This window comes from Meles meles, chromosome 8 (genome assembly GCF_922984935.1).
Source record: "Meles meles chromosome 8, mMelMel3.1 paternal haplotype, whole genome shotgun sequence".
In the NCBI taxonomy this organism is placed as follows: Eukaryota; Metazoa; Chordata; class Mammalia; order Carnivora; family Mustelidae; genus Meles; species Meles meles.
Window position 1 is genome coordinate 59,416,177 of NC_060073.1, and position 23,745 is coordinate 59,439,921.

The window sequence follows — 23,745 nt, forward strand, 5'->3', positions numbered from 1 at the left end:
CAACCTAAGATTCGAGTTATCCCAGCTATCAAGCCTAGAGTCTTAACAGGGATAGCTCAGTCACTCCTACACACCAAAACTGGGCTTAGACCAGCCTTAGAAGACTCCAGGCCTAAGGTGGGAAGCCGCTTGGAATCGTACCCTGCCATGGACTTATTCCCTCCATCTTGGAGCCTGTCCCTCTCCTCAGTTCCATGAAACAAAGATAAGCCTAGCCCAGGCTTTTGGGGGAAAAAACAAAAACCAAAAAAGAACTTTATTTGAAATAAAATGTGCAATCCAAAGAGGTCAGGACATGGGGCAGTAGGGAGGATACGGGACACCAGAGAGCCCATTTTGGGGTAGGAATCTGCCTCTGACTCCACCTCACACATTCGCCAAGGAGGAAGAGCCTGTAAGCCAGAGATTTCAGAAGGGAGGGAAATATGTGCTGTGCCAGTACTCCTTCTGGAGCAGGCTGCCCTTCAGGTACACAACACCACCTCCACAAAGTAGTGTCAGAACCACTGGCAGACCCCATGCAAATCCTACAGCCCTCCTCCCCTGCCATCACCCACACAGACACGCTGAGGCTTAAATAGGGAAGCATACACTCTAAGTTGGAAGTAAAGTCAGGGCTAGAACACCTGAGCAAACTTAGCACGGGTTGGTGGCCCTAGGCCTGGGTATGCGCAGGACATGAATAGACACATGAGTCAAGCGAATGACCTGGTGGTGAGAGATGGCTGTGGTTTTCAGGTAGCAGCCACTGTTCAGTGGTCCCTGACCTCAGCAAGAGGTGGCTATGTAAAGGCCAAGAACCGATTCGGTGGTTATGAACCTCAGGACTTTTTTTAGCACCAGATGGTGGAGCTCTCCTGCCAGCTCAGCCTCTTGGGGCCTCTCAGATAAGGGTGATGCTGCTTGAAGGTTCCTGTGCCTTCAGACGGGGTGAGGGAAAGGAGAAGCCAGCAGGGCTGCCTGAAGCCCTGTCCTGTGCCCTTCCTCCTTTCTTTTCCCCCTTCCCCCACTTCAGCACGGCCCACAGAGGACACAGGGCGGGGAAGGCCAGAGTGTAGTGTCTTGTTTCTAGTTTCTGGGCAGTGGACCGCCTCCTTCCTAGCAGAAGAGAAAGGGTTTAGAATCGCTTTTCCTCAGGCTGGGAGGTAATGAGCAGCTCCTTGTTCCCGAAGTCCCACCAGGCCGTCATGTGGAACGCCATGTTGGTTAGGACGACAGTGTACTCCAGGATGGCAAAAATGGTGTATACTGTCGTGAGAACACAAGAACAGGGCATGGTGAGCCTTCTGCCCTGTCTGCCCCCGGGGTCTCTTGCTAAATCACCACCACATTTCTGCAGTGGGAGCAAGCCACCCAAGACTACTGCCGTAATGCACACTACAAAAAACATGACAACTGTCCCAACAGACACTGACCACCGGTGGATCCCAGCCTGGCCTCACCTCCAGCCTCACAATACATGTTGTGCCGAAAGTAGACAGCCAACGCCGTGAAGAAGGAGATGAAGTTGATGATGAAAAGCCGCTGTTTCCAGTTGTAGGACTTGCGGTCCTAGGGGATGGGCTATCTGATCACTCTGTAGCCCTTTGGATATGTGTGGGCAGCCTCCCCTCCTGGCCCCAGTTCCTAAGAGCTGTGTCTTACCTCCCTGGGTTATAGAAGGGGGCACAGGCAAGGGCAGCAGCAATGATGGGCATGTTCCTATTCCTGCATTTGCGAGGATAATGAGGCCCTTCCCACTTCAGCCGGTTGGAATATGAAAGTTACTTGGAGTCACCCACCAACCTGACCTCTCCATGTACGACAGGAACGACAGGAGGAAGAAAGGTGTGTGTGTGTGTGTATGTGTGTGTGTGTGTGTGTGTGGACACTGGAGGTACCACAGACCGCTGACACTGCTCCTAACCCACAGCACCCTGGGTGCTGTCCCTCATTCTGCCCCCACTTGGAGCTCCCCAGCTCTGCCATCTTCCAGTCTCCCATACCACCCGAACATAGTCCTAGATTCAGCCCACTCGACCACCCTCCACCTGTCCCCAAGTCCCAACCCCGGCCCGGATTCCCATAGGAACTCCAGCTCCCACCTCACCGTGACCCGCATCCTGAGGACAGGTGTCCTGGATGTTCCTCTGGGCCTCCTGGAGCCCCACTAGGGGTAGACCGTACCTCCTGACTTACTGTGTGCTTCTTGGTCAGCCGCCAGAGAATGCAGGTGAGGAGCATGTGACCGAGGGATGAGGCGATGAACACAATGAAAGCATTTTCATGGATGGCTGCGGGGAGAGAGGGGGGTTGGGAGCACGCCCTGCATGGAGCATCCAAGCATTGGAAGGTCCAGGGAGGGCGGGGGTGGGGGTGGCCCTCCCCAACCCTTCCCTGCTCCTCCTTCCCTCATCTGGGCACCCACTGAAGTCCTCGGAAGAGGAGACGTAGGTGAGCACGAGCAGCGCCAGGTTCTCCACCACATTGAGGCCGAAGTTGAGGCGACAGAGCAGGCGGTAGCCGGGACACGGGGACGTGCAGCTGAGGTAGTGGTTCCAGTAGGCGAAGGCCACCAGGAAGCGAGGCGCCGAGTGCAGGCCGATGCAGAAGCGCCACACATAGCGCTGGGGCACCTCCCCACCGATGGCCGAGCTCACCGAGGGCAGATAATTGGGCACCTAGAGAGTTGTGAGCTGTCTGGGGACAGGTCTCTGCCAGCCCCACCCACCTGGAGAGCCTTCTCTCCCTCCATCAGAATCACCCTGGCTCTCCTGAGGCCCCACTCCAGCCCCTCCCCTTCCAGGAGATCCTCCACGCACCCCCAGAGCGCTCCTGGGAGAAGTCCCTGCCAGGTCCCAGCCCCTGCCCCCCACCACCAGGGTGCTTGCTCTCATTCCCTGGGCAGGCTGGGGTGTGTGCAGGGACTTGATGGGACGCTACATGGCTACGGAAGCTGGAGACAGGTTCAGATGCTCTCTGAGCCCATAGCACAGACCTTTGCCTTCAATAAGGCCCTGTGGGAGGTTCGGTGAGCCCAGGACCCTAGACTGGATAGATAGTCATGAGGACAGGCCACCTGAGCTTCCTTGGGACAGTGCTGGATGCACTGGGCAGCCCAGTTGTTCTTCTGACTCCTCCCAGCTTCACTTATTCTTTCGGGTAGATGTGCCAACGTGGTAGAGGGTACTGTGAGATCCTGGGGGGAGCTGAGTCAGAAGGGGTCCCCCCCCACCCTGAACATGCTTATGAAAGTGGGTGCTCTTAACCTGGGATAGTCTAAGAAAAGGACCCTTTTCTTGCGCATCTCCCCCATTCATCTTTCTCAAAGCTGGAATTCCTCATTCCTTAAGGAACTGGAGCACTATTTTTTAAAGTTGAGGAAGGAGGAGGAGGTCACACACACAGCTGTGAGGATAGGTGTGTTGTCTGCATGAGAGGGTGAGAGGATGAGGAATGAGTGAACAACAGTATAGATGCTGACAGGAGAACCAGGGTTAGGAGCAGGACCTCTCAGACTCCAGGGCCTAGAGCAATGCTTCTACCTTGAATGTGCATGTAACTCACTGGGGATCATGTGAGAATGTAGCCAGTCTGGACCATGGGAATCTACATTTCTAAAGGATTCCAGGACTGAAAGCTACTAGCCTGTTGTACACACTTTCTGTGGCTTTTTTTAGACTTCCAGCAAAAGCCAGAGCAGGGCCAGGCTTCAGAGATACAGCTCTAGAAGATCCTTTCCTTTCTCTTAATGGGGATGCGGTCTCCATCAAGGCTGGGAAGGAAGGTGGAGACAGCTCACAGAGCAGGCGTCGGCCTGGGAGCTCATCAGCCAGGGGCTTCGAAGGCTTCCCAGAAAAGGAGACAGATTGCCCTCAGCACTATCAGAGGAAGCTAAGTGCAGAGCTCTTGGAGAGAGGGTGCTGCTCTCAAGGCGATGGCTTGAGATACCATAGCTTGAGACCAGGCTCAGATACTCTGAGTTGTCTGTAAAGAGGCAGCATGGAGGCTCTGGAACCACACAAACCCGGGTCTGTATCCCATCTCTGCCTTTTTTTTTTTTTTAATTTTTAAATTTTATTTATTTATTTGACAGAGAAAGAGATCACCAGTAGGCAGAGAGGCAGGCAGAGAGGCAGGCAGAGAGAAGGGGAAGCAGGCTCCCTGATGAGCAAAGAGCCCAATGCAGGACTTGATCCCAGGACCCTGAGAGCATGATCCAAGCTGAAGGCAGAGGCTTAACCCACTGAGCCACCCAGGTGCCCCCCATCTCTGCCTTTATTAGTAGAGTGACCTTGAGCAGGTCACTTCACCTTTCAGAGCTTCGATTTCCTCACTGACAAAATAGGGATACTACCACTACCTTGCAGGATGATTGCAGATACTGAATATAATGTATACAGAGCATCTGTGGGCACAAATGGCTATGGTGATGGCTTTCATATGACCTACTTCCCTGAAAAGCCTACAAAGAGCTGGTCAGCTATGTGGTTCTTGAAGATGGGAAGACCACATATGAAAGGTGAGAATCATACATATGCCAGAGATTTCTGAGCCCTCCAAGCCTCCTTACTGTTCCGCTCCTCTGAGTTAGGTCCCCTAAGTAAGGTTAGTAAGAGTGTTGCCTCCACTTCCTAGAATATGCATTCTGAAAACTCCTGCCCCAACCCTAGCTACTTTAAGGGGAGAGGAACCAGCATGAGCTGTGTGTGTGTGTGTGTGTGTGTGTGTGCGCGCATGAGCTTCTAAAGCTTGGCTGGGAGAGCCCAGAGCCCTGACTGATGCTGGAAAACAGGTAAAGAGATGGCAAAGAGCTTGGGGGACGCCTGCTGAGGAAGGGAGATTTCATAAACTCCTCTCAGAGAATGGGTGGAGGTAGGCTGCTAAGAGCAGGTATTTTTTCTTCTCTCTCTCTCCCCCATCCCTCTCATGCACACACGCACAGACACACTGATACACGCACGCACACACATATGTATAATTAGGTATAGATATTCACATATGTCTCCTCATCCAAAGCACAAGAGTTCCCCACTCACCAACTGTGCCAGCAACATCAGGAGCTATCAGAGACCGGCTACCCAGTTCACCCTAAGTTTCCCCATGAGCTCAGAGCTAAGGGTGCTGAGATGGGAACATGACCACTTTTCCCCAAGAACACAAACCCTCCACTGGCATGGAAGACCTGGCTCAGTGGATCTATGGTAGGGCAGTAGATCAGAAATTCACATGGTATAAAGGGTGAGGGTCCAAAAAATTCCCTACCATAGCACCTCAGATTTCACCATTAGAGATTAATTCCTTTGATAAAAATCTCCCAAAGTTATGGATGACTTTTCTGTCTACTGCCCCCATCCCTTGCCAACTGGACACAATCTCTCATCCCTACAATTCAACCTGCTATCCTTCTCTGGACTCGATCTTCACCTCTCTAGCCTCATAATTCTTATTTTAGCTCTGGTCTCCCCAGTAGTGTGAATTACTACACTAACCTCTTCACTTCTCTCCCTATACTTGCTCCCTGCCCTTACAAATATTCTCTACTCAGGAGCCAGAATGGTCTTCTAAAGCATAAATCTGATCATGTCCCTTCCCTGCTTAAAATCGTTCCAAAGCTCACCACTGCCCTCTGGATAAAATCAGAAGTTGTCAGCCTGGCATTCACAAAATTCTTTACCCCCATAGCTGCAACGCCCCCTGCTTCAGGAAGGAAGTCTTTCCCAACATCTAGGCTACACTAAGTGCTTGCTCTGGGCCCCGTGATCCCTGTGCTCCCCTTTATCACAGTGCCTCCCATCTCACTGTGCCTGATCGTCTGTGTCTAGGACTGTCTCTTGTAGGATGAGAGGCTAAGTGCAAGTTAATGTTCGGTTCCATGCCCTTGGCCCAGAACCTCTATCCCTGGGCCCTCAGAAAGGCCTGGTGGACTGCTCATAGAGGCAGGAAGTCCATCTAGGTTTCTAGCTAGCAGAGCCCTGAGCGGACACAAGTTGTTGGGCCCAAGGTTGCCAGAGGGAGAAACCAAACTGGAAGATTCCAGGGCAAGGCTTGGGGGTCCTCTTGGTCAGGCCCCCAGTCTCAGCTAAACTCAACTCTGACATCTCCTGGCTCCTGGCTGCATCTGACTCCCCAGTCTTGGCCTCCTTCCCAGTCTGGTCTTTCTTCAGCCTCCTCCTCCCTCGCATGTCCTCTTTTGCCTATTCCCCTCCTTTCCCCTCCCCTCTCCCCTCCACTCCGTGGCACTCTCTATAATCTTCTCCTCTCAGAGGACTGTGACTCCACTCTCACTGAGTGTCTCACCACAAATTCCCCCAACTCTGACTTGCCCCTCACTATCCCTTCATCCCTTCCCCTCTCTCTGACTCTCCACCTCCTCTCCTATTCTCTGATTCCATTCTCATGGCCATCTCCCAACCTGGCCCTGACCTGGCCCTGACCCAGGTGCGGGGGAGCATGGCACTCACCCCACAGTCAGTGGCCACCGTGTACTCAAAGTGGAACACCAGAGACCAGATGATGCAGAAGAAGAAGCCGAACACGGGGAAAGTGATGATCCACCAGATCACGGCCGTGAAGCGGAGCCGGAACACAGTCCCGTCTGGGTCCAAGGGCTGTGAGGCCGCAGAGAACATCCTGTATGGAGTGGTGCCCAAGCAGGGTGAGGGACACGACTTGGGGCCTGGTGGGACACGTGGGCCTCAGGAAATGAGGCCTTTTCTGGACCTGGCTCCTCTGGGTAGAGGGAAGAGCCAAAGTAGAAAGAATGCAAGGGGAAAAGGAAAGCAGTGCAGAAGCTCAGGAGGGCAGAGAGAGATGGGGAGGTAGCCACTCGGTCAGGCAGGATCAGCTCTTAGGAATCCCTTTGGCACATACCCACTCAGAAGGGTCAGAGGTAGAAAGGTTGTTATTTCAGTTCCATAGAAGGAGAGAACTATGCCAGGATCAAACATTAGAACTAAGGTCTCAGCCCCTGACAGCCTAAGGCTCCCAAGTCAAGTCTTTCTTCAGGCCAAATAACCTAAATGAAGGACCCTAGGCTCAGCCTCAGCCCTCCCACTGACCCCGTCTGACCACATTCCTGCTCTTCACCCAAGTTCAACCAGGAACAGTGGGAGTGCCCAGAACATTTCACTGGGGTCACAGTCTGCCCACCAGCCCACCCCCAGGCTCAGAATGATCCAAGCCTCAGGCCAGCAGTACTGTCATCTCAAGATACCAGGGTCCCTGCAGAGCCCAGACCTCCATCTCCTTCCTCTCTGCAAAGACCATGTCACCCAGTCCAAAGGTTATGGGAATCTAAGGGTCACAGGAATCTTCTCCACTCACCCTGAGCCTGTCTGCTGGGCCGGACCTAGCAAGGACAGACCCAGCCCAAAGGAACTGACCTCCCTCCACTCTTTTTTCCCTCTAGGCAGAGAACTCCCACCTCCCCCTGCCCCAACCACCATGACTTGCAAGCTGGGTTCCCTTCTGGGGGACAGACAGAAATGCCTTTGTATTAAAAGCCCTAGGACCAAACTTCCCTTGGGACACATACCTCCCTCTGTTAAGGGAACACCAGTCCACTAGTCCAGCTCAGCATCAGGGAAATGGGGGAGGGGGCTCACACTGGGCAACACTCACACTGGGTGCTGATGGATGGATCCAAGGCTTGAGTTGAGGGCTCTAGCGAGACTGAGACTATTCTAAGACTGGAGGGTCCCACCCCTAGTTCCCCAGGGCCTGCCCTCCCGCCCACGGAGTCTAGATCTCCACGCCTGCCCAAGCACACAGCCCTCCCAGGACCAACAAAACCATATCATAAACCCTGGAACACTCTGCAAAGATAAGAGTGATAGTGGCTAACGTCAGCCTACGGAAGCTTCCTTGCCAGGGATGGGCGTAGGGACTTTCTGAGGGTTGTGTCCTGGGAAACAGGCAGGTTTCTGGGAAGAGAAAGGGAGAAATCAGAATAAGATTTCACCCCTTTTTGCTGGAGCCAGAGTAGGTCTGTTGGGCCTCATTGGAGAGCCAGCTAGTCATAGGACAACAGATTCAGGATCCAAATGAGATCTACATGGGCCTGAATATGCCGTGTCAGTGTCCAGCCTCCTCTGCAGAAGCAGCTAACATCAGCCCAAGATGCCCTAACAGGGGTCTAATAGCCAGTAATAGGAATGCAATGGTCCTGCTTTTGCCTCTACTGCCCAGGCCAGAGGAAGTCCTATGCCCACAGCAGGGCCTCGGATGGAGAGAGGAGTGACCAACTGGGCCAAGGCTAGGGATGCATGTCCTGTGAGGTTTCCCCGAAAGAAATGGAGCTATGCTACACAATAAGAGTAAACTCAGGGACCCCCCCCCGGCCCCCCGCAATTACTGCTGTTCCATCTCTGTAGGATTGGCTTGACACCAGGAGGAGAAAGGAGCTCTCAGGTTCCCAAAGCAGAGCCATGGCAAAAGCAGAGATTCATCAGAAAGAGAAAGTGGTCTTGCTACAAGAAAGAGCTTGCTAATTGTTAGTTACTAGGCCTCTTTGGAATAGGCTGTCTGGAGAGGAAGGAAGCGCCACATCACTGGGGATGTGCAAGCAGAGGCATAGCCATCTAATTATAGATGCGTTAGACTAAGGTTACTTCTTTTATTCCTAGGTTTGGCCATTCAGGGAATACTCTAGGTGAGAAATTCAGAGCAGACATCCACCTAGACTACACCTAGGCAGCTCTAACACAGTCGTCCCAGGGAGTGGGGACAAAATCACACCTGGGTCACTAAGCGCACTCAGTCCTGACCCAGAGGGACTAGGTACCTGTGCCACTATGCCTATGCCTTAGCTCCCTAACTAGTATGCCAAGAATGGGGTCTAGGTATGTCAGGTATGCTGAGTTATTGATCCCATTAGCCCTCAGGAGACAGCAATGTGGGGCAGAACAAACAGCCGACTCCATTTAACTCCAAATGCTATACAAATATTATAATTTTCTGTATGGACTATGACTACAGGCCTTCTTTTTCCCAGGGTCTGGGCTGGTGTGTGTTGGGGGGAGGGTGTCCTGTTTATTTATTCAACAAATTCTTTTTGATTCAGATGTAGTGCCCACCTTGAAGGAGCTCCCAGTCTGGTGGGGAACAGAGACACAGATATGATGTGATAGAACTGCAGGGAAGATCAAACAGGGAACTCGCAGAGAAAAGAGTGATTCAGTTTGCCCCCAAGGAAGCTAGGAAAGGCTTTTCAAAGGAGGTGACACTTGAAAAGGGTTTTGCAGGATACAAAGGAGTTGACCAGGGTGAGAGAAACATTTGAAGCATTATCTAAGGTAAAAACTAGCTCGGGAAAGGCCACTAGTTGGACCCCTTCTGATCTCCCCCCCCCCCCCCCAGATCACCTGGTCACCCTCTTTTCTTCCAGTTCTGTTCTTTCTGATAGCTCCCAGCCTTGGGTCTCATCAGAATGGCTGCCCAGAGCTCAAGGCCAACGCCTATTCAATAGCAAATCAAGGAGAGGGAAAATTTTCAAGTCATTTGAACAAAGGAACTAAGCCCCACTCCATACTGCCAGCCACACCCCAGTCCCAGTCCTAGTCATAGCCCTATTTCTGGAGCAAATACTCTTTATAGAGAGGCAGGAATCTGAGATGAGTGGGGGCCTACAGAGCTCTCTTTTTTTTAAAGATTTATTTATTTGACAGATAGAGATTACAAGTAGGCAGAGAGGCAGGCAGAGAGAGAGAAGGAAGCAGGCTCCCAGCTAAGCAGAGAGCCCGATGCGGGGCTCGATCCCAGGACCCTGGGATCATGACCTGAGCTGAAGGCAGAGGCTTTAACCCACTAAGCCACCCAGGCGCCCCTACAGAGCTCTCTTGATGCTACTGCAAGGGTCCATGTCCAGGCCCTGCCTCTTTTCTACCTATAGCCCCTAAGCTCTTCCTCTCCTGCCCTGCCTTCTAACCTGACAATTTCCTTTTCCTCCTCTTCCTTCTGCTCCTCACCCTTCACCATTTCCCAAATCACCTTCCTATTCTCCCTCTATCTGGAGCTGTATCCTGGCCCTGAGGAGGAGGATGGGAATTGTCAACTCAATTTTAGACATGGGGAGGCTCAGTCTCTGTGTCTCAGGTAATACAGAGTCAGTAGATGAACTAGGAGTGTAACAGAGGTCAACACAGGCTCACCCTCTTTACTCTGAGATACTACAGAAAAAACTCATGTCTTTCCTTCTGGCCCAGCATGCCATATCCCAGTCTAGAAGGTGCAAGGGTGCCTATAGGAACATAGCCCATATACATATATGGAACACACTACATACACACACACACACATCATCAGGCCCCCATCCAGACATGCACAGATACAGTCTCTCCCACACACATTTGTGTCCCTCACAGCCACACACACGCATACATAATCACATTCCCCCAGAGACAGGCACAGCCTACAGTGACACACTAAGAGGCTCCAGTTCCTTCTAGCTCAGGCCTGTTCTCTCTCCATCCCTCACAAAACCCTGGGGCTCCTGAATCTACCCTGCTATCAAATAAGGATTGGGTTCGTGGTCCTGGGACTGCCCAGCTTCAGGGACTACAGGCCCTAGTGACCTCCACGGAAAGTGGCAGAAGGCTCATTCCTGACACCTGGATTTGCAGGCATCCTAACTTCCAGAAGCCCAATTTGTTTGATGGACCCCAATGGAAGCCCCAATGGAAGCTAATCCTGTAACAATAGAATCATGATCCAAAAAAGATCCAATTGGGCCTGAAGATATCATTCCCTGACCCCCCTGGGCAAGCCCTACCCCACAGTGTGTGGCCGTAGTCTCTTTGAAGTGGAAGAGCAGGGACCAGAGGATGCAGAAGAGGAAGGCGACAAGTGGACAGCAGACCGTGACCAGGGCCACCAGGGTGAAGCGGAGCCGGACCAGGGTCCCATCCCGGTCCAGCGGCAGTGGGACCTGGTACATCTTGTCAGACCTGGGGATGAAGTAATGTGCTGTCAAGACCCAAGGCAGCAAAGCTGGGACTCAGTGGCAAAGCCAGCCCTTGTGCTCAGTCCTCAGCTTAGCTGTGCTATGGGGTGAAGGGTCTGAGAAGAAAGCCATCTAGCCCCTAAGCTTGGACAGCTCCTGTCCCGAAGAAGACTGATTCAGAATCCCAAGAGAATATTCATCCTCAATTTCAGAGGAAAGACAACAAACCCACTCTGTGCTAAAACAAGGCTTGAACGGATAGGGAGAACCTCTTCTCCCTTATAGCTGGCTTTACAGCAGGAGCTGGTTTAACTGGTCTCTCTTGTTTCAGGAACCAACCCTAAAACCTCCCAGTGGACAGAAGGGCCCATCTCCTCCCCCAGGCCTTTGAGCCTCAAGGCTTCAGGGCCTCCCATCAGCTCTCCCTGCTTCACCCACTGGCCCAGGACCTTCTGTACCTTCAATCCCTTCCCAGGTTCTGTGTGCTTGCACCACAGAGCACAGCAGCGAGGCCTCCATGGAAGCCAATAGGGCCCTGACCCCATGCTCATCCCCGCCTGCTGCCTCATGTGCTCTGAGGGTGAAAAGCTTTGCAGAATCAGGCCTAGCGCTGGCCTGGCCTTGCTGTTTGCTGGAAAGAGCTGCCTTGTCAGCTTCTGGAGGCTTCCCAGTACCCATGGGGCCTGTCCATCCCCCTCCAGAGATGAAGTAAAGGCTCCTGAGGACTGTGACTCCCCCCCCCCCCACCCAGATGAGGATAGGAAGGTCAGGAACTATAATAACCAAGTACACACCAACAATCCCACCTCCATCAGTGCATAGAAGGCGAAATTGAGTCCAAGAAAGGAGCAGGAACCTGCTCAGGGTCACACAACTTGAAGGAAGAGCCCACAGTGGGGAGATGTGGGGCCCACAGAATCACAAACTAAAACCCTAGCCTTCTTTAACCCCTTCCTCTCTGGGCCAGAGGTCTGGGCAGAAAGGTCAGGTTAGGTCAGATCAGGAGGGGAGAGAGAAGGGATGCCTGTCCATGAGAGAAAGAAGGGTAAATCAAATCCTGTATATACGAGTCCATGAGCCCTGGCCCCACTGCAAACGACAGAGAAACCAAGACGCAGAGAGAGAAAGGTTCTTCCTCAGAGCCCGATGCTGAGCCTGATGGAGAGCCATACTTGGAATTTAGGCTGCTTGTGGCCAAACTAGGGCTGGCTCCAGATTCATAAAGAACCCGCCCTTCTGGGGCGCCTGGGTGGCTCAGTGGGTTAAAGCCTCTGCCTTGAGCTCAGGTCATGATCCCAGGGTCGTGGGATCGAGCCCCACATCCGGCTCTCTGCTTAGCTGGGAGCCTGCTTCCTTCTCTCTTTCTGCCTGCCTCTCTGCCTACTTGTAATCTCTATCTGTCCAATAAATAAATCTTTAAAAAAAAAAAAAAAAACACTTAAAAAAAAAAAAAGAACCCGCCCTTCTGGACTCAAAGGTCTTGCCAGATCAAGCCCCAGCTCTTCCTGGCCCCACCCTCAGGAAGCACCTCTTGGCATTCCAGAAGTGGGTGAATAGGCCTCTGTGTTCTCCTCCATCTTCCCTCACCTGTCTCTCTGCCTGGCCAGATTAGGCAGCCTGCCCCAGTTGCCCAAGTTCCTTTCTCTCTTCAGGGGCTAGGGATCTCCCAGAGGAGGTGGAAGTGGCTCTGGTGACCGCCCAAATCAAACACGTTTCTTGGCATCCCCAAATGAACTGTAAGTCCCCAGAGGTAAGGGGAACAACTTCCACACCCAGCCCAAATCTTGATTCTGTGCCTGTAGCAGCATTAGCTCCCTCCCTCAACCCAGCAGCTCTGGATCCCTCAGGAACCACTGGGATGCCCAAACTGAAGACCAGATCCTCAGGAATGAATATGCACTGCCCAAGGCAGCGGGTGGACAGAGAGGCTGGAGGAATGGTCTGCTCCACAGCTTAGAGGTATGCTGGCTCCCCTTTTAGCTGTGTGACCTTGGACAAGTCATCTAACCACTCTGGGCCTTTCCCCCAGCCGTGGGACATGAAAATCAGGAGGTTTAGATTACAAATAAGGCCATTAAAACATGGCCATTTTACTCCTCCAGGTCTCAGGACAGGGAGCTCATTACCTGAAGGGCAGCTGTTCAGTCCCAGTCAGCTCTTAACTGCTTCAAAGGGACTACTTAGTTGGACACTGCTTTCTTAGAAGTACCCCTATCTTTATCTCTAAAGGTCCCAGAGATCTTCTCCGCCTCCAGCGGGAATCCATACTTACCTGGCACCTCCAGAGCATGAATAGCAGTTGATACACTTGGCGCACATTGTTTCTTGTACTCCTCACTATGAGGTAGGCCCTATTGCCTGTGTATTTCCATTTTACAGAAGAGGAAACTGAGGTTCAGGGAAGTTTAAAACACTTGTGCAAGGTCACAGGCTAATAACTGACAGAGGTGGGATTTGAAATTACTTAATGGAGCTCCAGGTCCATCGCCCCCCACCTCCATCCCCCGCACCAACAGTCCTTGTGAAGTGAAGGGAGAGCTCATCCAATGCACACCCAGCCACCACGACGGAGAGTAGAGGGGTAGAGGGGTTGGTTTAGAAGTCGGGACAGCAGCAGATCCTGGGCAAGCACCAGCACCGTCAGAGCGTGGGGCTGGGCCTTGAGGAGGCCGGACCGCGTGGCGGAGCTCCCCCAAGTGGGGTTGCCCGGCAGTCCAGCACACCCATCGCCATACTCACCCAGGATGTGGCGGCGAGGAGGCCGCATCAGCGCAGGCGGGGCGCTGGGGGAACCCGAGCGGAGCCCAGGCCCAGCCTGGTGCAGGCGGCGGGGGGCGGGCGGGAGCGGGAACGCCGGGGGCGGGGCCAGCGCGCTTGGGGAGGAAACTGCGCCCAGATCCTCCGTTGGCCCCTCCCCACTTCTGCGGACCTAGACCCTTGGCTGTCCCCCTCGATCCCGCGTCCCCTGGTGCCATGCTCTCCAGCTCTCGGCGGCTTCACTAATTCCCGCTGCGTGGGGACAGCCGGAAGAGCCCTGGACCCCTGGTTTTGAGACGTTGGATAAGCCACCTTGTCACCTTACCTCTCAGCTGTGTTCCATCACCTGTTGAAAGAACATAAAATTAACTCAACAGGGCCCTGAATTCTCCAATTTCCAACCTCAGTGCCTCCTGCCCACGCTCCCATTCTAGCCGAATTGTCCAGTCTCGCCCTTCTGAAACATTACAACAGCTTTGCCCCAACCTCAACGCCCCCTCCCTAACTTTGCTCCCCAGAACCGATTCGAGCAAAGGGAAGAGCACCTTATGAGTAGAGAGAGGATCAGTGAGAACCACCTCAAAAGCTCCGGGCCAGAACTGTTCCCACCTTTGATCAGGAGAGGGCGCCTTGTCCTGTCCTACAGAACATAGCAAGGCTCTCCTCCGTTCCGCCCCCGTCACTCCCCACCAAGAGAGGGTTGAACCCCAGAAACCAGCCCCCAGGGGTCCCTCTCCACTCTGACTGACCCATAAGGAACCTGAGGAGGACTCGGGGTTGTCAGAGCACCTGCAGGGGGTAAAGGACCTCCCGAGCTAGACATGGTCACCATCACATTTTCCTATTTAAATCCCCACAGTAATAATTAGCACCTTTTGAGCACTTTCTGTCTTCCAAGGACTTTTTAACTTTTTATGCATTATCCCATTTAATCCTCATAAAAACCGCATGAGGTAAATACTATTACGATTTCCATTTTACCAGTGTAAAACAGAAAAGATATGTTACCTATTCACACAGTTACGAATGTCAGAACCAGGATCAGGGTCTGACCCCTGAGGGCATTCTCTTAATCCCCATTTGGTTGCCCCTGGAACGATGGTGAGTTTGAACAGCACAGGTCCACTTATACGTGAATTTTTTATATGTATATATAGAGAGCACAGTATTGTAAATGTATTTTCTCTTATGACTTTCTTTAAAAACTGTATTTTTTTAGGGGCGCCTGGATGGCTCAGTGGGTTAAAGCCTCTGCCTTTGGCTCAGGTCATGATCCCAGGGTCCTGGGATCGAGCCCCACATTGGGCTCTCTGCTCCATGGGGAGCCTGCTTTCTCCTCTCTCTCTCTGCCTGCCTCTCTGCCTACTTGTGATCTCTGTCTGTCAAATAAATAAATAAAATATTTTTTTAAAAAACTATGTTTTTTTACAGTAGGCTACACACTCAACGTGGGGCTCAAACTTAAAACCCCAAGATCGAGAGTCACATGCTCTGCCAACTGAGCCAGCTAGGCACCCCTCTCTTCCTTAAGATTTTCTTAATAACATGTTCTCTCTGCCTCTATCTTACTTTATTGTCAGAATACAGCCTATGAAACATAGAACATACAAAATATGTGTTAACTGAGTTTGTTATCAGTAAGGCTTTGGTCAACAGTAGCTATCTGTAGTTAGGTTCTGGAGGAGTCAAAAGTTATACATGGATTTTTGACTGTGCCAGGGTTCAGCACTCCTCACCCCTGTGTTGTTCAAGAGTCAACTGTATAGTGATGCCTGGGTGGCTCAGTCAGTTGGGCATCTGCCTTCAGCTCAGGTCATGGTCTTGGGGTCCTGGGATTGAGCTTCGCATTGGGCTCCCTGCTCAGCAGGGAGTCTGCTTCTCCCTCTCGCTCTCCCTCTGTGTTCTCCCTCTTTCTCTCTCTCAAATAAATGAATAACATTTTTTAAAAGAGAGGGGGTGTGTCAACAGTATAATGTTAACCCCACAAGGTAGCTATAATAATCACCACTTTGCAGGAGGGCATACAGAGGCTCAGATTTGATGAATTTACCAGAGCTCTTTTTCATGTGTTAACTCTTATTCATTTATTCAGCCTAGGCCCTCCATGTGGCTGGCCCTAGCCAGGCAATGGTGGGAACCTGGAGATCTCTCACTCCTGTGGGCTCCAAGTCTGAAGGGGTGATGCCCTTTTTTTTTTAGATTTATTTATTTGTTGGGGAGCAGGAGGGTGGGGAGCACAAGCATGTGGAGCAGCTGGCAGAGGGAGAAGCAGGCTCTCTGCCGAGCAAGGAGCCCAGTGCGGGACTCTATCCCAGGACCCTGGGATCATGACCTGAGCAGAAGGTGGATGCTTAATCACCTGAGCTACCCAGGCATCCCTGGGTGCCTTATTCTAAAAACTTCTTTTGTTGACCTGGAACTCTCCTCCACCCTGTCCTTTAAGGTCTCAGGACAAATGAACAATTCGTAAAACTTTACTAAAAGAACGATTTCCTTTTAGTTTCATTAACTAGATGTAGGTTTCCTACATTAGGGCTTCCTGTCATCCCTTTTTGTTTAGCTCCAACCCACAGATGCCTGCTCCTGGCCTTTTTTCCCTGTCTTGACACCTTGTCAGTTACTTTGGCTCTAAATACCATTTCCTGAGACTGGGTCCCTTCTCTCTGCCTCTAGACTACCCCCAACGTCTGAAACTTGAAATGCATTAATCTTGCCTTTAATTCTTTGGTGATTGGGGCAATTCGCCACATAGTCCTGAATCTCAGTTTCTTCATCTGTAAGATGGTTTTAGAAATACCCACAGCACAGCGTTGCTGTGAGAATTAAATGAAGTAAAATAGCAGTGTGCCAGGCATGTGGAAAATACTCACTGCATCATGGCTATTAGGACCCCATGTGGAAGCTACAGCTTAAACTGGTCCTGATTGAGCCTTTTCTGAAGTGTGACCACAGCTGTCACTGACCCTCTCTGAATCTGTTTTGTCTACTGCCAGTTCGAAAGCCTATCAGCTACCTTGATTTATGTGAGGAAAAATAGAAGAGAAGAATGAGTTCTAACTAGGTGCCAGGAACTTTCTGTACCCTTTCTAATTTGATCCTCTAAATAATCTGGTGAGGTAAATGTGATGGAATCTTTGTACAGATAAAGAAGTTGAACAAGCATCTCAGCCTCCAGTCTTGCCTTCATTCAGTGGGTACTCGGTGTTTGCCAAATGGGCATTTGCCCATCGTCCAAGTAGCTGTTGCTGCTGTTGAAGACTTCCAATGTCTCCTATCTTCCTGGTTGGTTTGCCTTGTGCCTGGACATACCCCAGAGAGGCCTGTGCCTGAAATAGCACCACCCCTTTCCAGCTTTGGCCATCATCACTGCTCCACTCCCCCATCCACACACACATACCAGATACCCTAAAGCTGACCAGTCATATATTTACAGGGATGTCCCAGCCCCCAGTAGCATGGGGGACAGTAGAGAGGTGGGAAGCGGAAAAGAAGTGAATGCGGGATGCACTTGTCAAGGAAAGCTTCCTGTGGGTCTCCTTCCCAGGCCTCCTTGCCCTTCTAGCTCTTCATCACCCTCCACTTACAGCCACATTGGCTCTTCTTAAAAAAAAAAAAAAAAACAGATCTGATCGCATGCCTCCCTTGCTGCAAACTATTTAGCAACTCCCTATGGCTTATTATACCTATAAAGGTATTAACTAGCGTCACACTTAGGAATGCACGTGGTAACTTCTAGGAAGATGACTAAAATTATATAAGAAGATAATTTAATTTCTAAACTGGTACAGGAGGAAAAACAAAATAATTCAAAAGAATGGTAAGAAAGTGGAGATTTATATGCAAAATAAGCAATTGAAAAGGTGGTCAACATCATTAGTCATTAGGGAAATGTTTATGAAAACCACAATGAGATGTTACTTCATAGCCCCTAGGATGGCTATAATAATAATAATGAAAGGAAAATAGCAAGTGTTGGCAAGGACATGGAGAAACTGGAACCCTCATCTCCTATTAGCAGGAATATACAATAGTGCAGCCACTTTGGGAAACAGTCTGGTAGTTCCTCAAAAACTTAAACACAGGGCTACTATAAGACCCCATAAATCCACTCCTAGGTATAAACACAAGAGAATTGAAAACGTATGTCCACAAAAAATTTGTATACGAGTATCCATAGCAGCATTATTCATAGTAGCCACAAGGTAGAAGCTCAAATGTCATCCAACTTTTGAGTGTATAAATGAAGTATGGCTCCATAAAATGGAATGTTATTCTACCATAAAATGGAATGAAGTGCTACAACATGGATGAAACTTCAAAACATTATGTTAAGTGAAAGAAGTCAGACACAAAGTCCACATATTGTATGATTCCATTTATAGGAAATGTCCGGATGGGCATATTCATTGAGACAGAAAGTAGATTAGTAGTTGCCAGGGGCTGGAGGAAAGGGGAGATGTGGAATGACTGCTAATGGTCTGGGATTTCTTTTTTGGGGTTATGAAAATCTTCTAGAATTAGATAGTGGTGATAGTTCCCCAACTTTGTGAATATAGTGGATCCTTGAACAATACGGGTATTGGAGGCTAACCCCTCACAGTCCAAAATTCAAGTATAACTTTTGATTCCCCAAAACCTTAACTACTGTTGAGCAGAAGCTTTATCGATAACATTAAACGCTTGACTAACACATACTTTGTATATATATATTATATACTGTATTCTTCCAATAAGATAAGCTGGAGAAAATAATCCATTATTAAGAAAATCATAAAGGAGAGATAATACATTTACAATACTGTATTATACTTATTGAAAAATATTCTCTTATAAGTGGACCTACTCAGGGGTGCCTGGGAAGCTCAATCTGTTGCACATCTGACTCTTGGTTTCAGCTCAGGTCATGATCTCAGGGTCCTGAGTTGGAACCCTGTGCCAGGCTTCCTGCTCAGTGAGGAGTCTGCTTGAGATTCTCTCCTTCTGCCCCTCCCACCTCTCTTGCTCTTTCTCTCTCTCTAAAATAAATAAATAAATCTCTTTTTAAAAAAGATTTTATTTGTTTATTTGACAGACAGAAATCACAAGTAGGCAGAGAGGCAGGCAGAGGCGGTGGGGGGTGAAGCAAGCTCCTTGCCGAGCAGAGAGCCAGATGTGGGGCTCGATCCTAGGACCCTGGGATCATGACCTGAGCTGAAGGCAGAGGCTTTTTTTTTTTTTTTAAAGATTTATTTATTTATTTATTTGACAGAGAGAGATCACAAGCAGGCAGAGAGGCAAGCAGAGAGAGAGGAGGAAGCAGGCTCCCCGCAGAGCAGAGAGCCCGATGCGTGGCTCGATCCCGTGAGATCATGACCTGAGCCGAAGGCAGAGGCTTTAACCCACCGAGTCACCCAGGTGCCCCAAATAAATAAATCTTTAAAGATAAAATAAACAAGTGGACCTGCCAGGTTCAAATCCATGTTTTTCAAGAGTCACCTGTACTAAAACCCTTTGCATTATATACTTTAAATGGATAAATATTATGTTACGTGAGTTATATCTCAATTTTACTTAAAAATTTTTTTTTTTTTTTTTTTTTTTTTTTTTTTTTTTTTCTCATTTTATTTATTTTTTCAGCGTAACAGTATTCATTCTTTTTGCACAACACCCAGTGCTCCATGCAAAACGTGCCCTCTCCATTACCCACCACCTGTTCCCCCAACCTCCCACCCCTGACCCATCAAAACCCTCAGGTTGCCCCAACCTCCCACCCCTGACCCTTGAAAACCCTCAGGTTGTTTTTCAGAGTCCGTAGTCTCTTATGGTTCGCTTCCCCTCCCCAATGTCCATAGCCCGCTCCCCCTCCCCCAATCCCACCTCCCTGCAGCAACCCCCAGTTTGTTTTGTGAGATTAAGAGTCATTTATGGTTTGTCTCCCTCCCAATCCCATCTTGTTTCATTTATTCTTCTCCTATCTCCTACCCCCCCATGTTGCTTCTCCATGTCCTCATATCAGGGAGATCATATGATAGTTGTCTTTCTCCGATTGACTTATTTCACTAAGCATGATACGCTCTAGTTCCATCCACGTCGTCGCAAATGGCAAGATTTCATTTCTTTTGATGGCTGCATAGTATTCCATTGTGTATATATACCACATCTTCTTTATCCATTCATCTGTTGATGGACATCTAGGTTCTTTCCATAGTCTGGCTATTGTAGACATTGCTGCTATAAACATTCGGGTACACGTGCCCCTTCGGATCACTATGTTTGTATCTTTAGGGTAAATACCCAGTAGTGCAATTGCTGGGTCATAGGGTAGTTCTATTTTCAACATTTTGAGGAACCTCCATGCTGTTTTCCTTACTTAAAAATTTTTAAAAAGATTTTATTTTATTTATTTGACACCAAGAGAGAGAGAGAGAGCACAAGCAGAGGGAGCGGCAGAGGGAGAGGGAGAAGCAGGCTCCCCGCTGAGCAAGGAGCCCTATGCAGGGCTCATTCCCAGGACTGTGGGATCATGACCTGAGCCAAAGGCAGACACTTAACCAACTAAGTCACCCAGGTGCCTCTATAACTCAATTTTTTAAAAATGTGGCAGAACTGGGCCTCAAAAAAAAGGTTATTATTATAAAAGAATCAAAATGAAAAAAAGAGTAAAAGAAAGAAACAGAATAGGAAGGACAAATAAAAAATGTTAGATAAATTCCTGAATATACTAGTAAATTCTTTAAATGCTGTAGTTCAAAGTCAAATGTATCCACACAAAATTTATGAAAATCTAATTATATGTTATTTATAAACATCATCCTTCCCTATCAGGTTGTAGGAAAAGAGGAAGGAAATCAAAAATTACTGGGTTCTTACTGTGTGTCAAACATGTGCCCGGTTCTTTGCAAATTTGACCTTTATAACCACCTTACAACATGGGAAGTTTTGTACCCATTTTATAGACAAGGAAGCTGGGTCACAGAATACTTAAATAATTTGTGCAAGGTCTAAAAAGTAGCGAGACTGGCACTTGAACTTAGCTGTTTGATTCCAGTTCTGCCACTCGTTCCAATGCACCACATAAGAAATCTAGACCACCACTCTGAAAGGAAGTCTCTTGCCCTTCCCTGATTCTGTGGACCCTTAAGGGTCCTCTCTCTTCCCTGAGCACCAGTGCTTCAAAGGTGCATAGGGTCAGTTTCCAGAGTATGTATGTGAGAGACTGGGGGTTGCTAAGACAGTTAGACTTCCTTTGCTTTGTCTCTCCTGGCCAGAGCAGAGTGTTGACACGTGGACCTCTCTGGGCTCCTGATGCCCCGGAGAGGGCTTGGCTCAGCAAGCTTTTGTGAGCATGCACAAAACACCTTTTCTTTAGAGGGGAAGAAGGAAGATGATAATAATCAAAGGGGTGTTATGAGAATTGGGCAGAGTAAGAGTATGTGGTCCACAAAGTCCTTCCTAGAGAGGTACCTGGGAATGACGAGCTTGTGGGCCACGTGCCTACCAGAAGACCTAACGACAGGTCCTCCTAAGTAGAAATCACCAGAGTTATAGGAAATTTCTCCTTGTGCACCCCTCATCCAATGTCTCCCCCTCCCGTCATCCCACAAGTATGCACTACTTTAAGGATCCCAGCTCCTATATACCCGCTAGTACTTTGGACTGAATATATTTACTTATTCACTCAAAACATACTTTTGAGCCCCATTTCTGTGTCAGAATCCACGTATTAGAATATTTCGAATGGAAATGATATTTATTTATTTATTTTTGAGACAGTGTGCATGTGTGTGTGAGCAGGGGGCAGGAGGGGCAGAGGGAGAGAGAGAATGTGAAGCAGGTTGTACGCTCAGTATGGAGCCTGACTCAGGACTCGATCTCATGACGCTGAGATCACAACCTGAGCTGTAATCAAGAGCCGGACACTTAAATGACTGAGCTACCCAGGCACCCCAGGAATTCCTTGACATTTTTAAAGAACAGGAAGAATTATCATTTATTGAGGTCTCCCTGTATACTGGGTACCATACTAAATGCTTTATCTCATTTAATGCTTTCAACAACCCTAAAATTACAGTTGCTACCCTCATTTTACAAACAAGGAAACTGAAGTTCAGGTGTTAAGAAATTTGCCCAAGTTCACACAGCTAATAAATGGTTAGGTTCAGATTTAAACCCAGGGTTCATGGACTCAAAAGTCCCACACTTTACAATTATTCTACTTAAGACAATAATTCATTCATTCATGGGTTGCACATTTAATGTGGACCTAATGTGGACCTAATGTGTGCAGGGCCTTAGCGATACCAGAATAAATAAGTAGTGGAGAGGCTTAATCATAGTTGGGTTTCAGGACTGGAGGGTGGGAAATCAGAGCTTCAAGAGGGCAGTGAGGAAGCTCCAGTAAATTATCCAGGAAGAGTTAATGACTTTTTAATGTAGAACACAGGCAAGGGAGGGTGGAGGAGAGGAAGGGATGTTTGGATGCAGAAGTAGGGGGAAAGTGCCTGAAGTCAGATGTTTAAACTAGCCTTAGCATTTGACCATCCATATATTTACATATTTTTTTTTCCTTTGAGCATCTACAATGTACCAGATTTCTCCTATCCATTATCTTATTTCATCTTTACAATCACTCCACTTTTTGACAAATGAGTTATTTCTAATCCCTTGCTACCACCCAACACTCAATTTAAGTTCATCTACTTTTGGGCAGAGCCCATTTTCATTTTGTATTAATCTTCCAAGCAGAAGGTGGTGGCGGAGAGGTAGCCTGAATACATTTTGCTTTCTGAGGACAGATCCTGCTATTCTGTGTGGGACCCTCAGTCACTAAGTCTATTTTCTAGAACATGCTCAACTTTCTCCCCTGTAATATCAAGTGGGGGAGGGGGAAGAAACTCGAGGGGGAAGAAACTCAAATGGGTAAAATGCAGGTCTGACCTCTAAGAGCCTAGGCACAGAGGAATGAAAAGTAAACAGTAGGATACAAAGTGACAAGGCTGTAACAGAAGCCTGCCGAAGCATTAGCCCAACTCTCTGAGATCCGGGAGTGTATCCCAGAGAAGATGGGCATATTTGAACCAGACCTTTAAGAATAAATAGGAGATCCTAAAGTGCAGGTGGTTAAGAAGTTTCAAGAATCCTCATTTGTAACAAATCCTCATTTGTAACATTTCCTACGCTAGGGATTCAGAAAGGGAAAGGTTGTGATAGGGGTGACATGGGTTGGGAAACCAGGAGGCCAGGTTTTGGGGCCTCAGAGCAGCTGCAGGAAAGCTACTCGAAGAGACAGACCTCCCACGAGGGCCCTCCGGCTCCGCACGTGGTCTGATCAGGAAGTGCGGGCAGTACTACGGGGAAGCCTTCCCATCACCGCCCGCCGACTGGGGCAAGTAAAGGGTAGAATAGTTACCATGCCATCCAGGAGCCTCCCTTCTGATTGGCCCGAGTTTCAGCAGCCCGACTGTCTCGGCTCCAAGACAGGGGGCGGAGCCTAAGCATAGCATCACCACCTTTCTCTCACACCCCGCCCAGTGCACCCCAACGCAGCCACTCACAAGCCCACTTCGAGGGGGCCCTGTATGACATCACGACTCTCCCCCAGCCAATCGCGGCAGAGAGGGGCGGGACTACATGTCCCTCTCACCGCCCCTCCCCTTTCCTCTCCGTAACTCCTCAAGTCCCTCCTCTTCCCCCTCTCCCCTTCTCCCAAAGACCGCCTTCACGTTCGGTTTCAAAAGACTTGTTGCCCAATGAATAACAGGGCGGACTTAGAGTGGCGGAGGTGCCTGCCAATGCGCAGACAGCGAGGGCGGAGCGCCCGGAGCGAGCCTCTGACGGCGGGCGGCGTGTGACGCAGTCGGGCCCTCTGCGCGCTGCGCCAGAAGCGGCGGTCGGTGGCGGTGGTGGTAGCGGCGGCGACGGTTTCGTGGCGGCCGCGCGCTGCTCGCTGAGCGGCGGGTGGCGGAGGGACCTAGGCCTCCACTCCTGACACTTCCCTTCCCCCGCCGCACCGCGGTAAGTCAGGAACCCGGGCGATGGCGGCCCCGGACCGACAGGCTCCTCCTCTTCTCAGGGCGGGCGGGTGCGCG

The 23,745-nt window shown here is 49.7% G+C and overlaps 2 protein-coding genes across 15 annotated transcripts in view; one reads left to right on the plus strand and one right to left on the minus strand.

Annotated features, from left to right (window-relative positions):
- Positions 1-229: 229 nt before the first annotated feature.
- Positions 230-23,150, minus strand: PGAP2 (post-GPI attachment to proteins 2). Of its 9 annotated transcripts, none has more exons than XM_046016955.1 (8): positions 23,067-23,144; positions 14,004-14,024; positions 10,751-10,925; positions 6,444-6,612; positions 2,408-2,660; positions 2,167-2,273; positions 1,443-1,551; positions 230-1,248 (listed from the first exon to the last, which is right to left on the minus strand). In XM_046016955.1, exons 3-8 carry the CDS (start codon positions 10,882-10,884, stop codon positions 1,118-1,120), a joined length of 903 nt encoding a protein of 300 aa, XP_045872911.1. In that variant the 5' UTR covers positions 10,885-10,925; positions 14,004-14,024; positions 23,067-23,144; the 3' UTR covers positions 230-1,117. The 9 variants fall into 9 exon arrangements, with proteins under 9 accessions (XP_045872911.1, XP_045872912.1, XP_045872913.1 ...); XM_046016956.1 differs by lacking the exon at positions 23,067-23,144 and adding an exon at positions 14,224-14,267; XM_046016957.1 differs by lacking the exon at positions 6,444-6,612 and having other exon boundaries at positions 23,067-23,150.
- Positions 23,151-23,481: 331 nt separating this feature from the next.
- The window catches only part of NUP98 (nucleoporin 98 and 96 precursor), a 124,505-nt gene continuing 124,241 nt past the window's right edge, over positions 23,482-23,745 (plus strand). For 4 of the 6 annotated variants that reach the window (XM_046014921.1, XM_046014924.1, XM_046014925.1 and 1 more), the window contains exon 1: positions 23,483-23,671. The gene's annotated coding sequence lies outside the window, so the exon portion shown is untranslated. Of the gene's footprint in view, positions 23,672-23,745 lie in introns of all 6 variants that reach the window. The other 2 variants (XM_046014928.1, XM_046014929.1) reach the window with 1 other exon arrangement.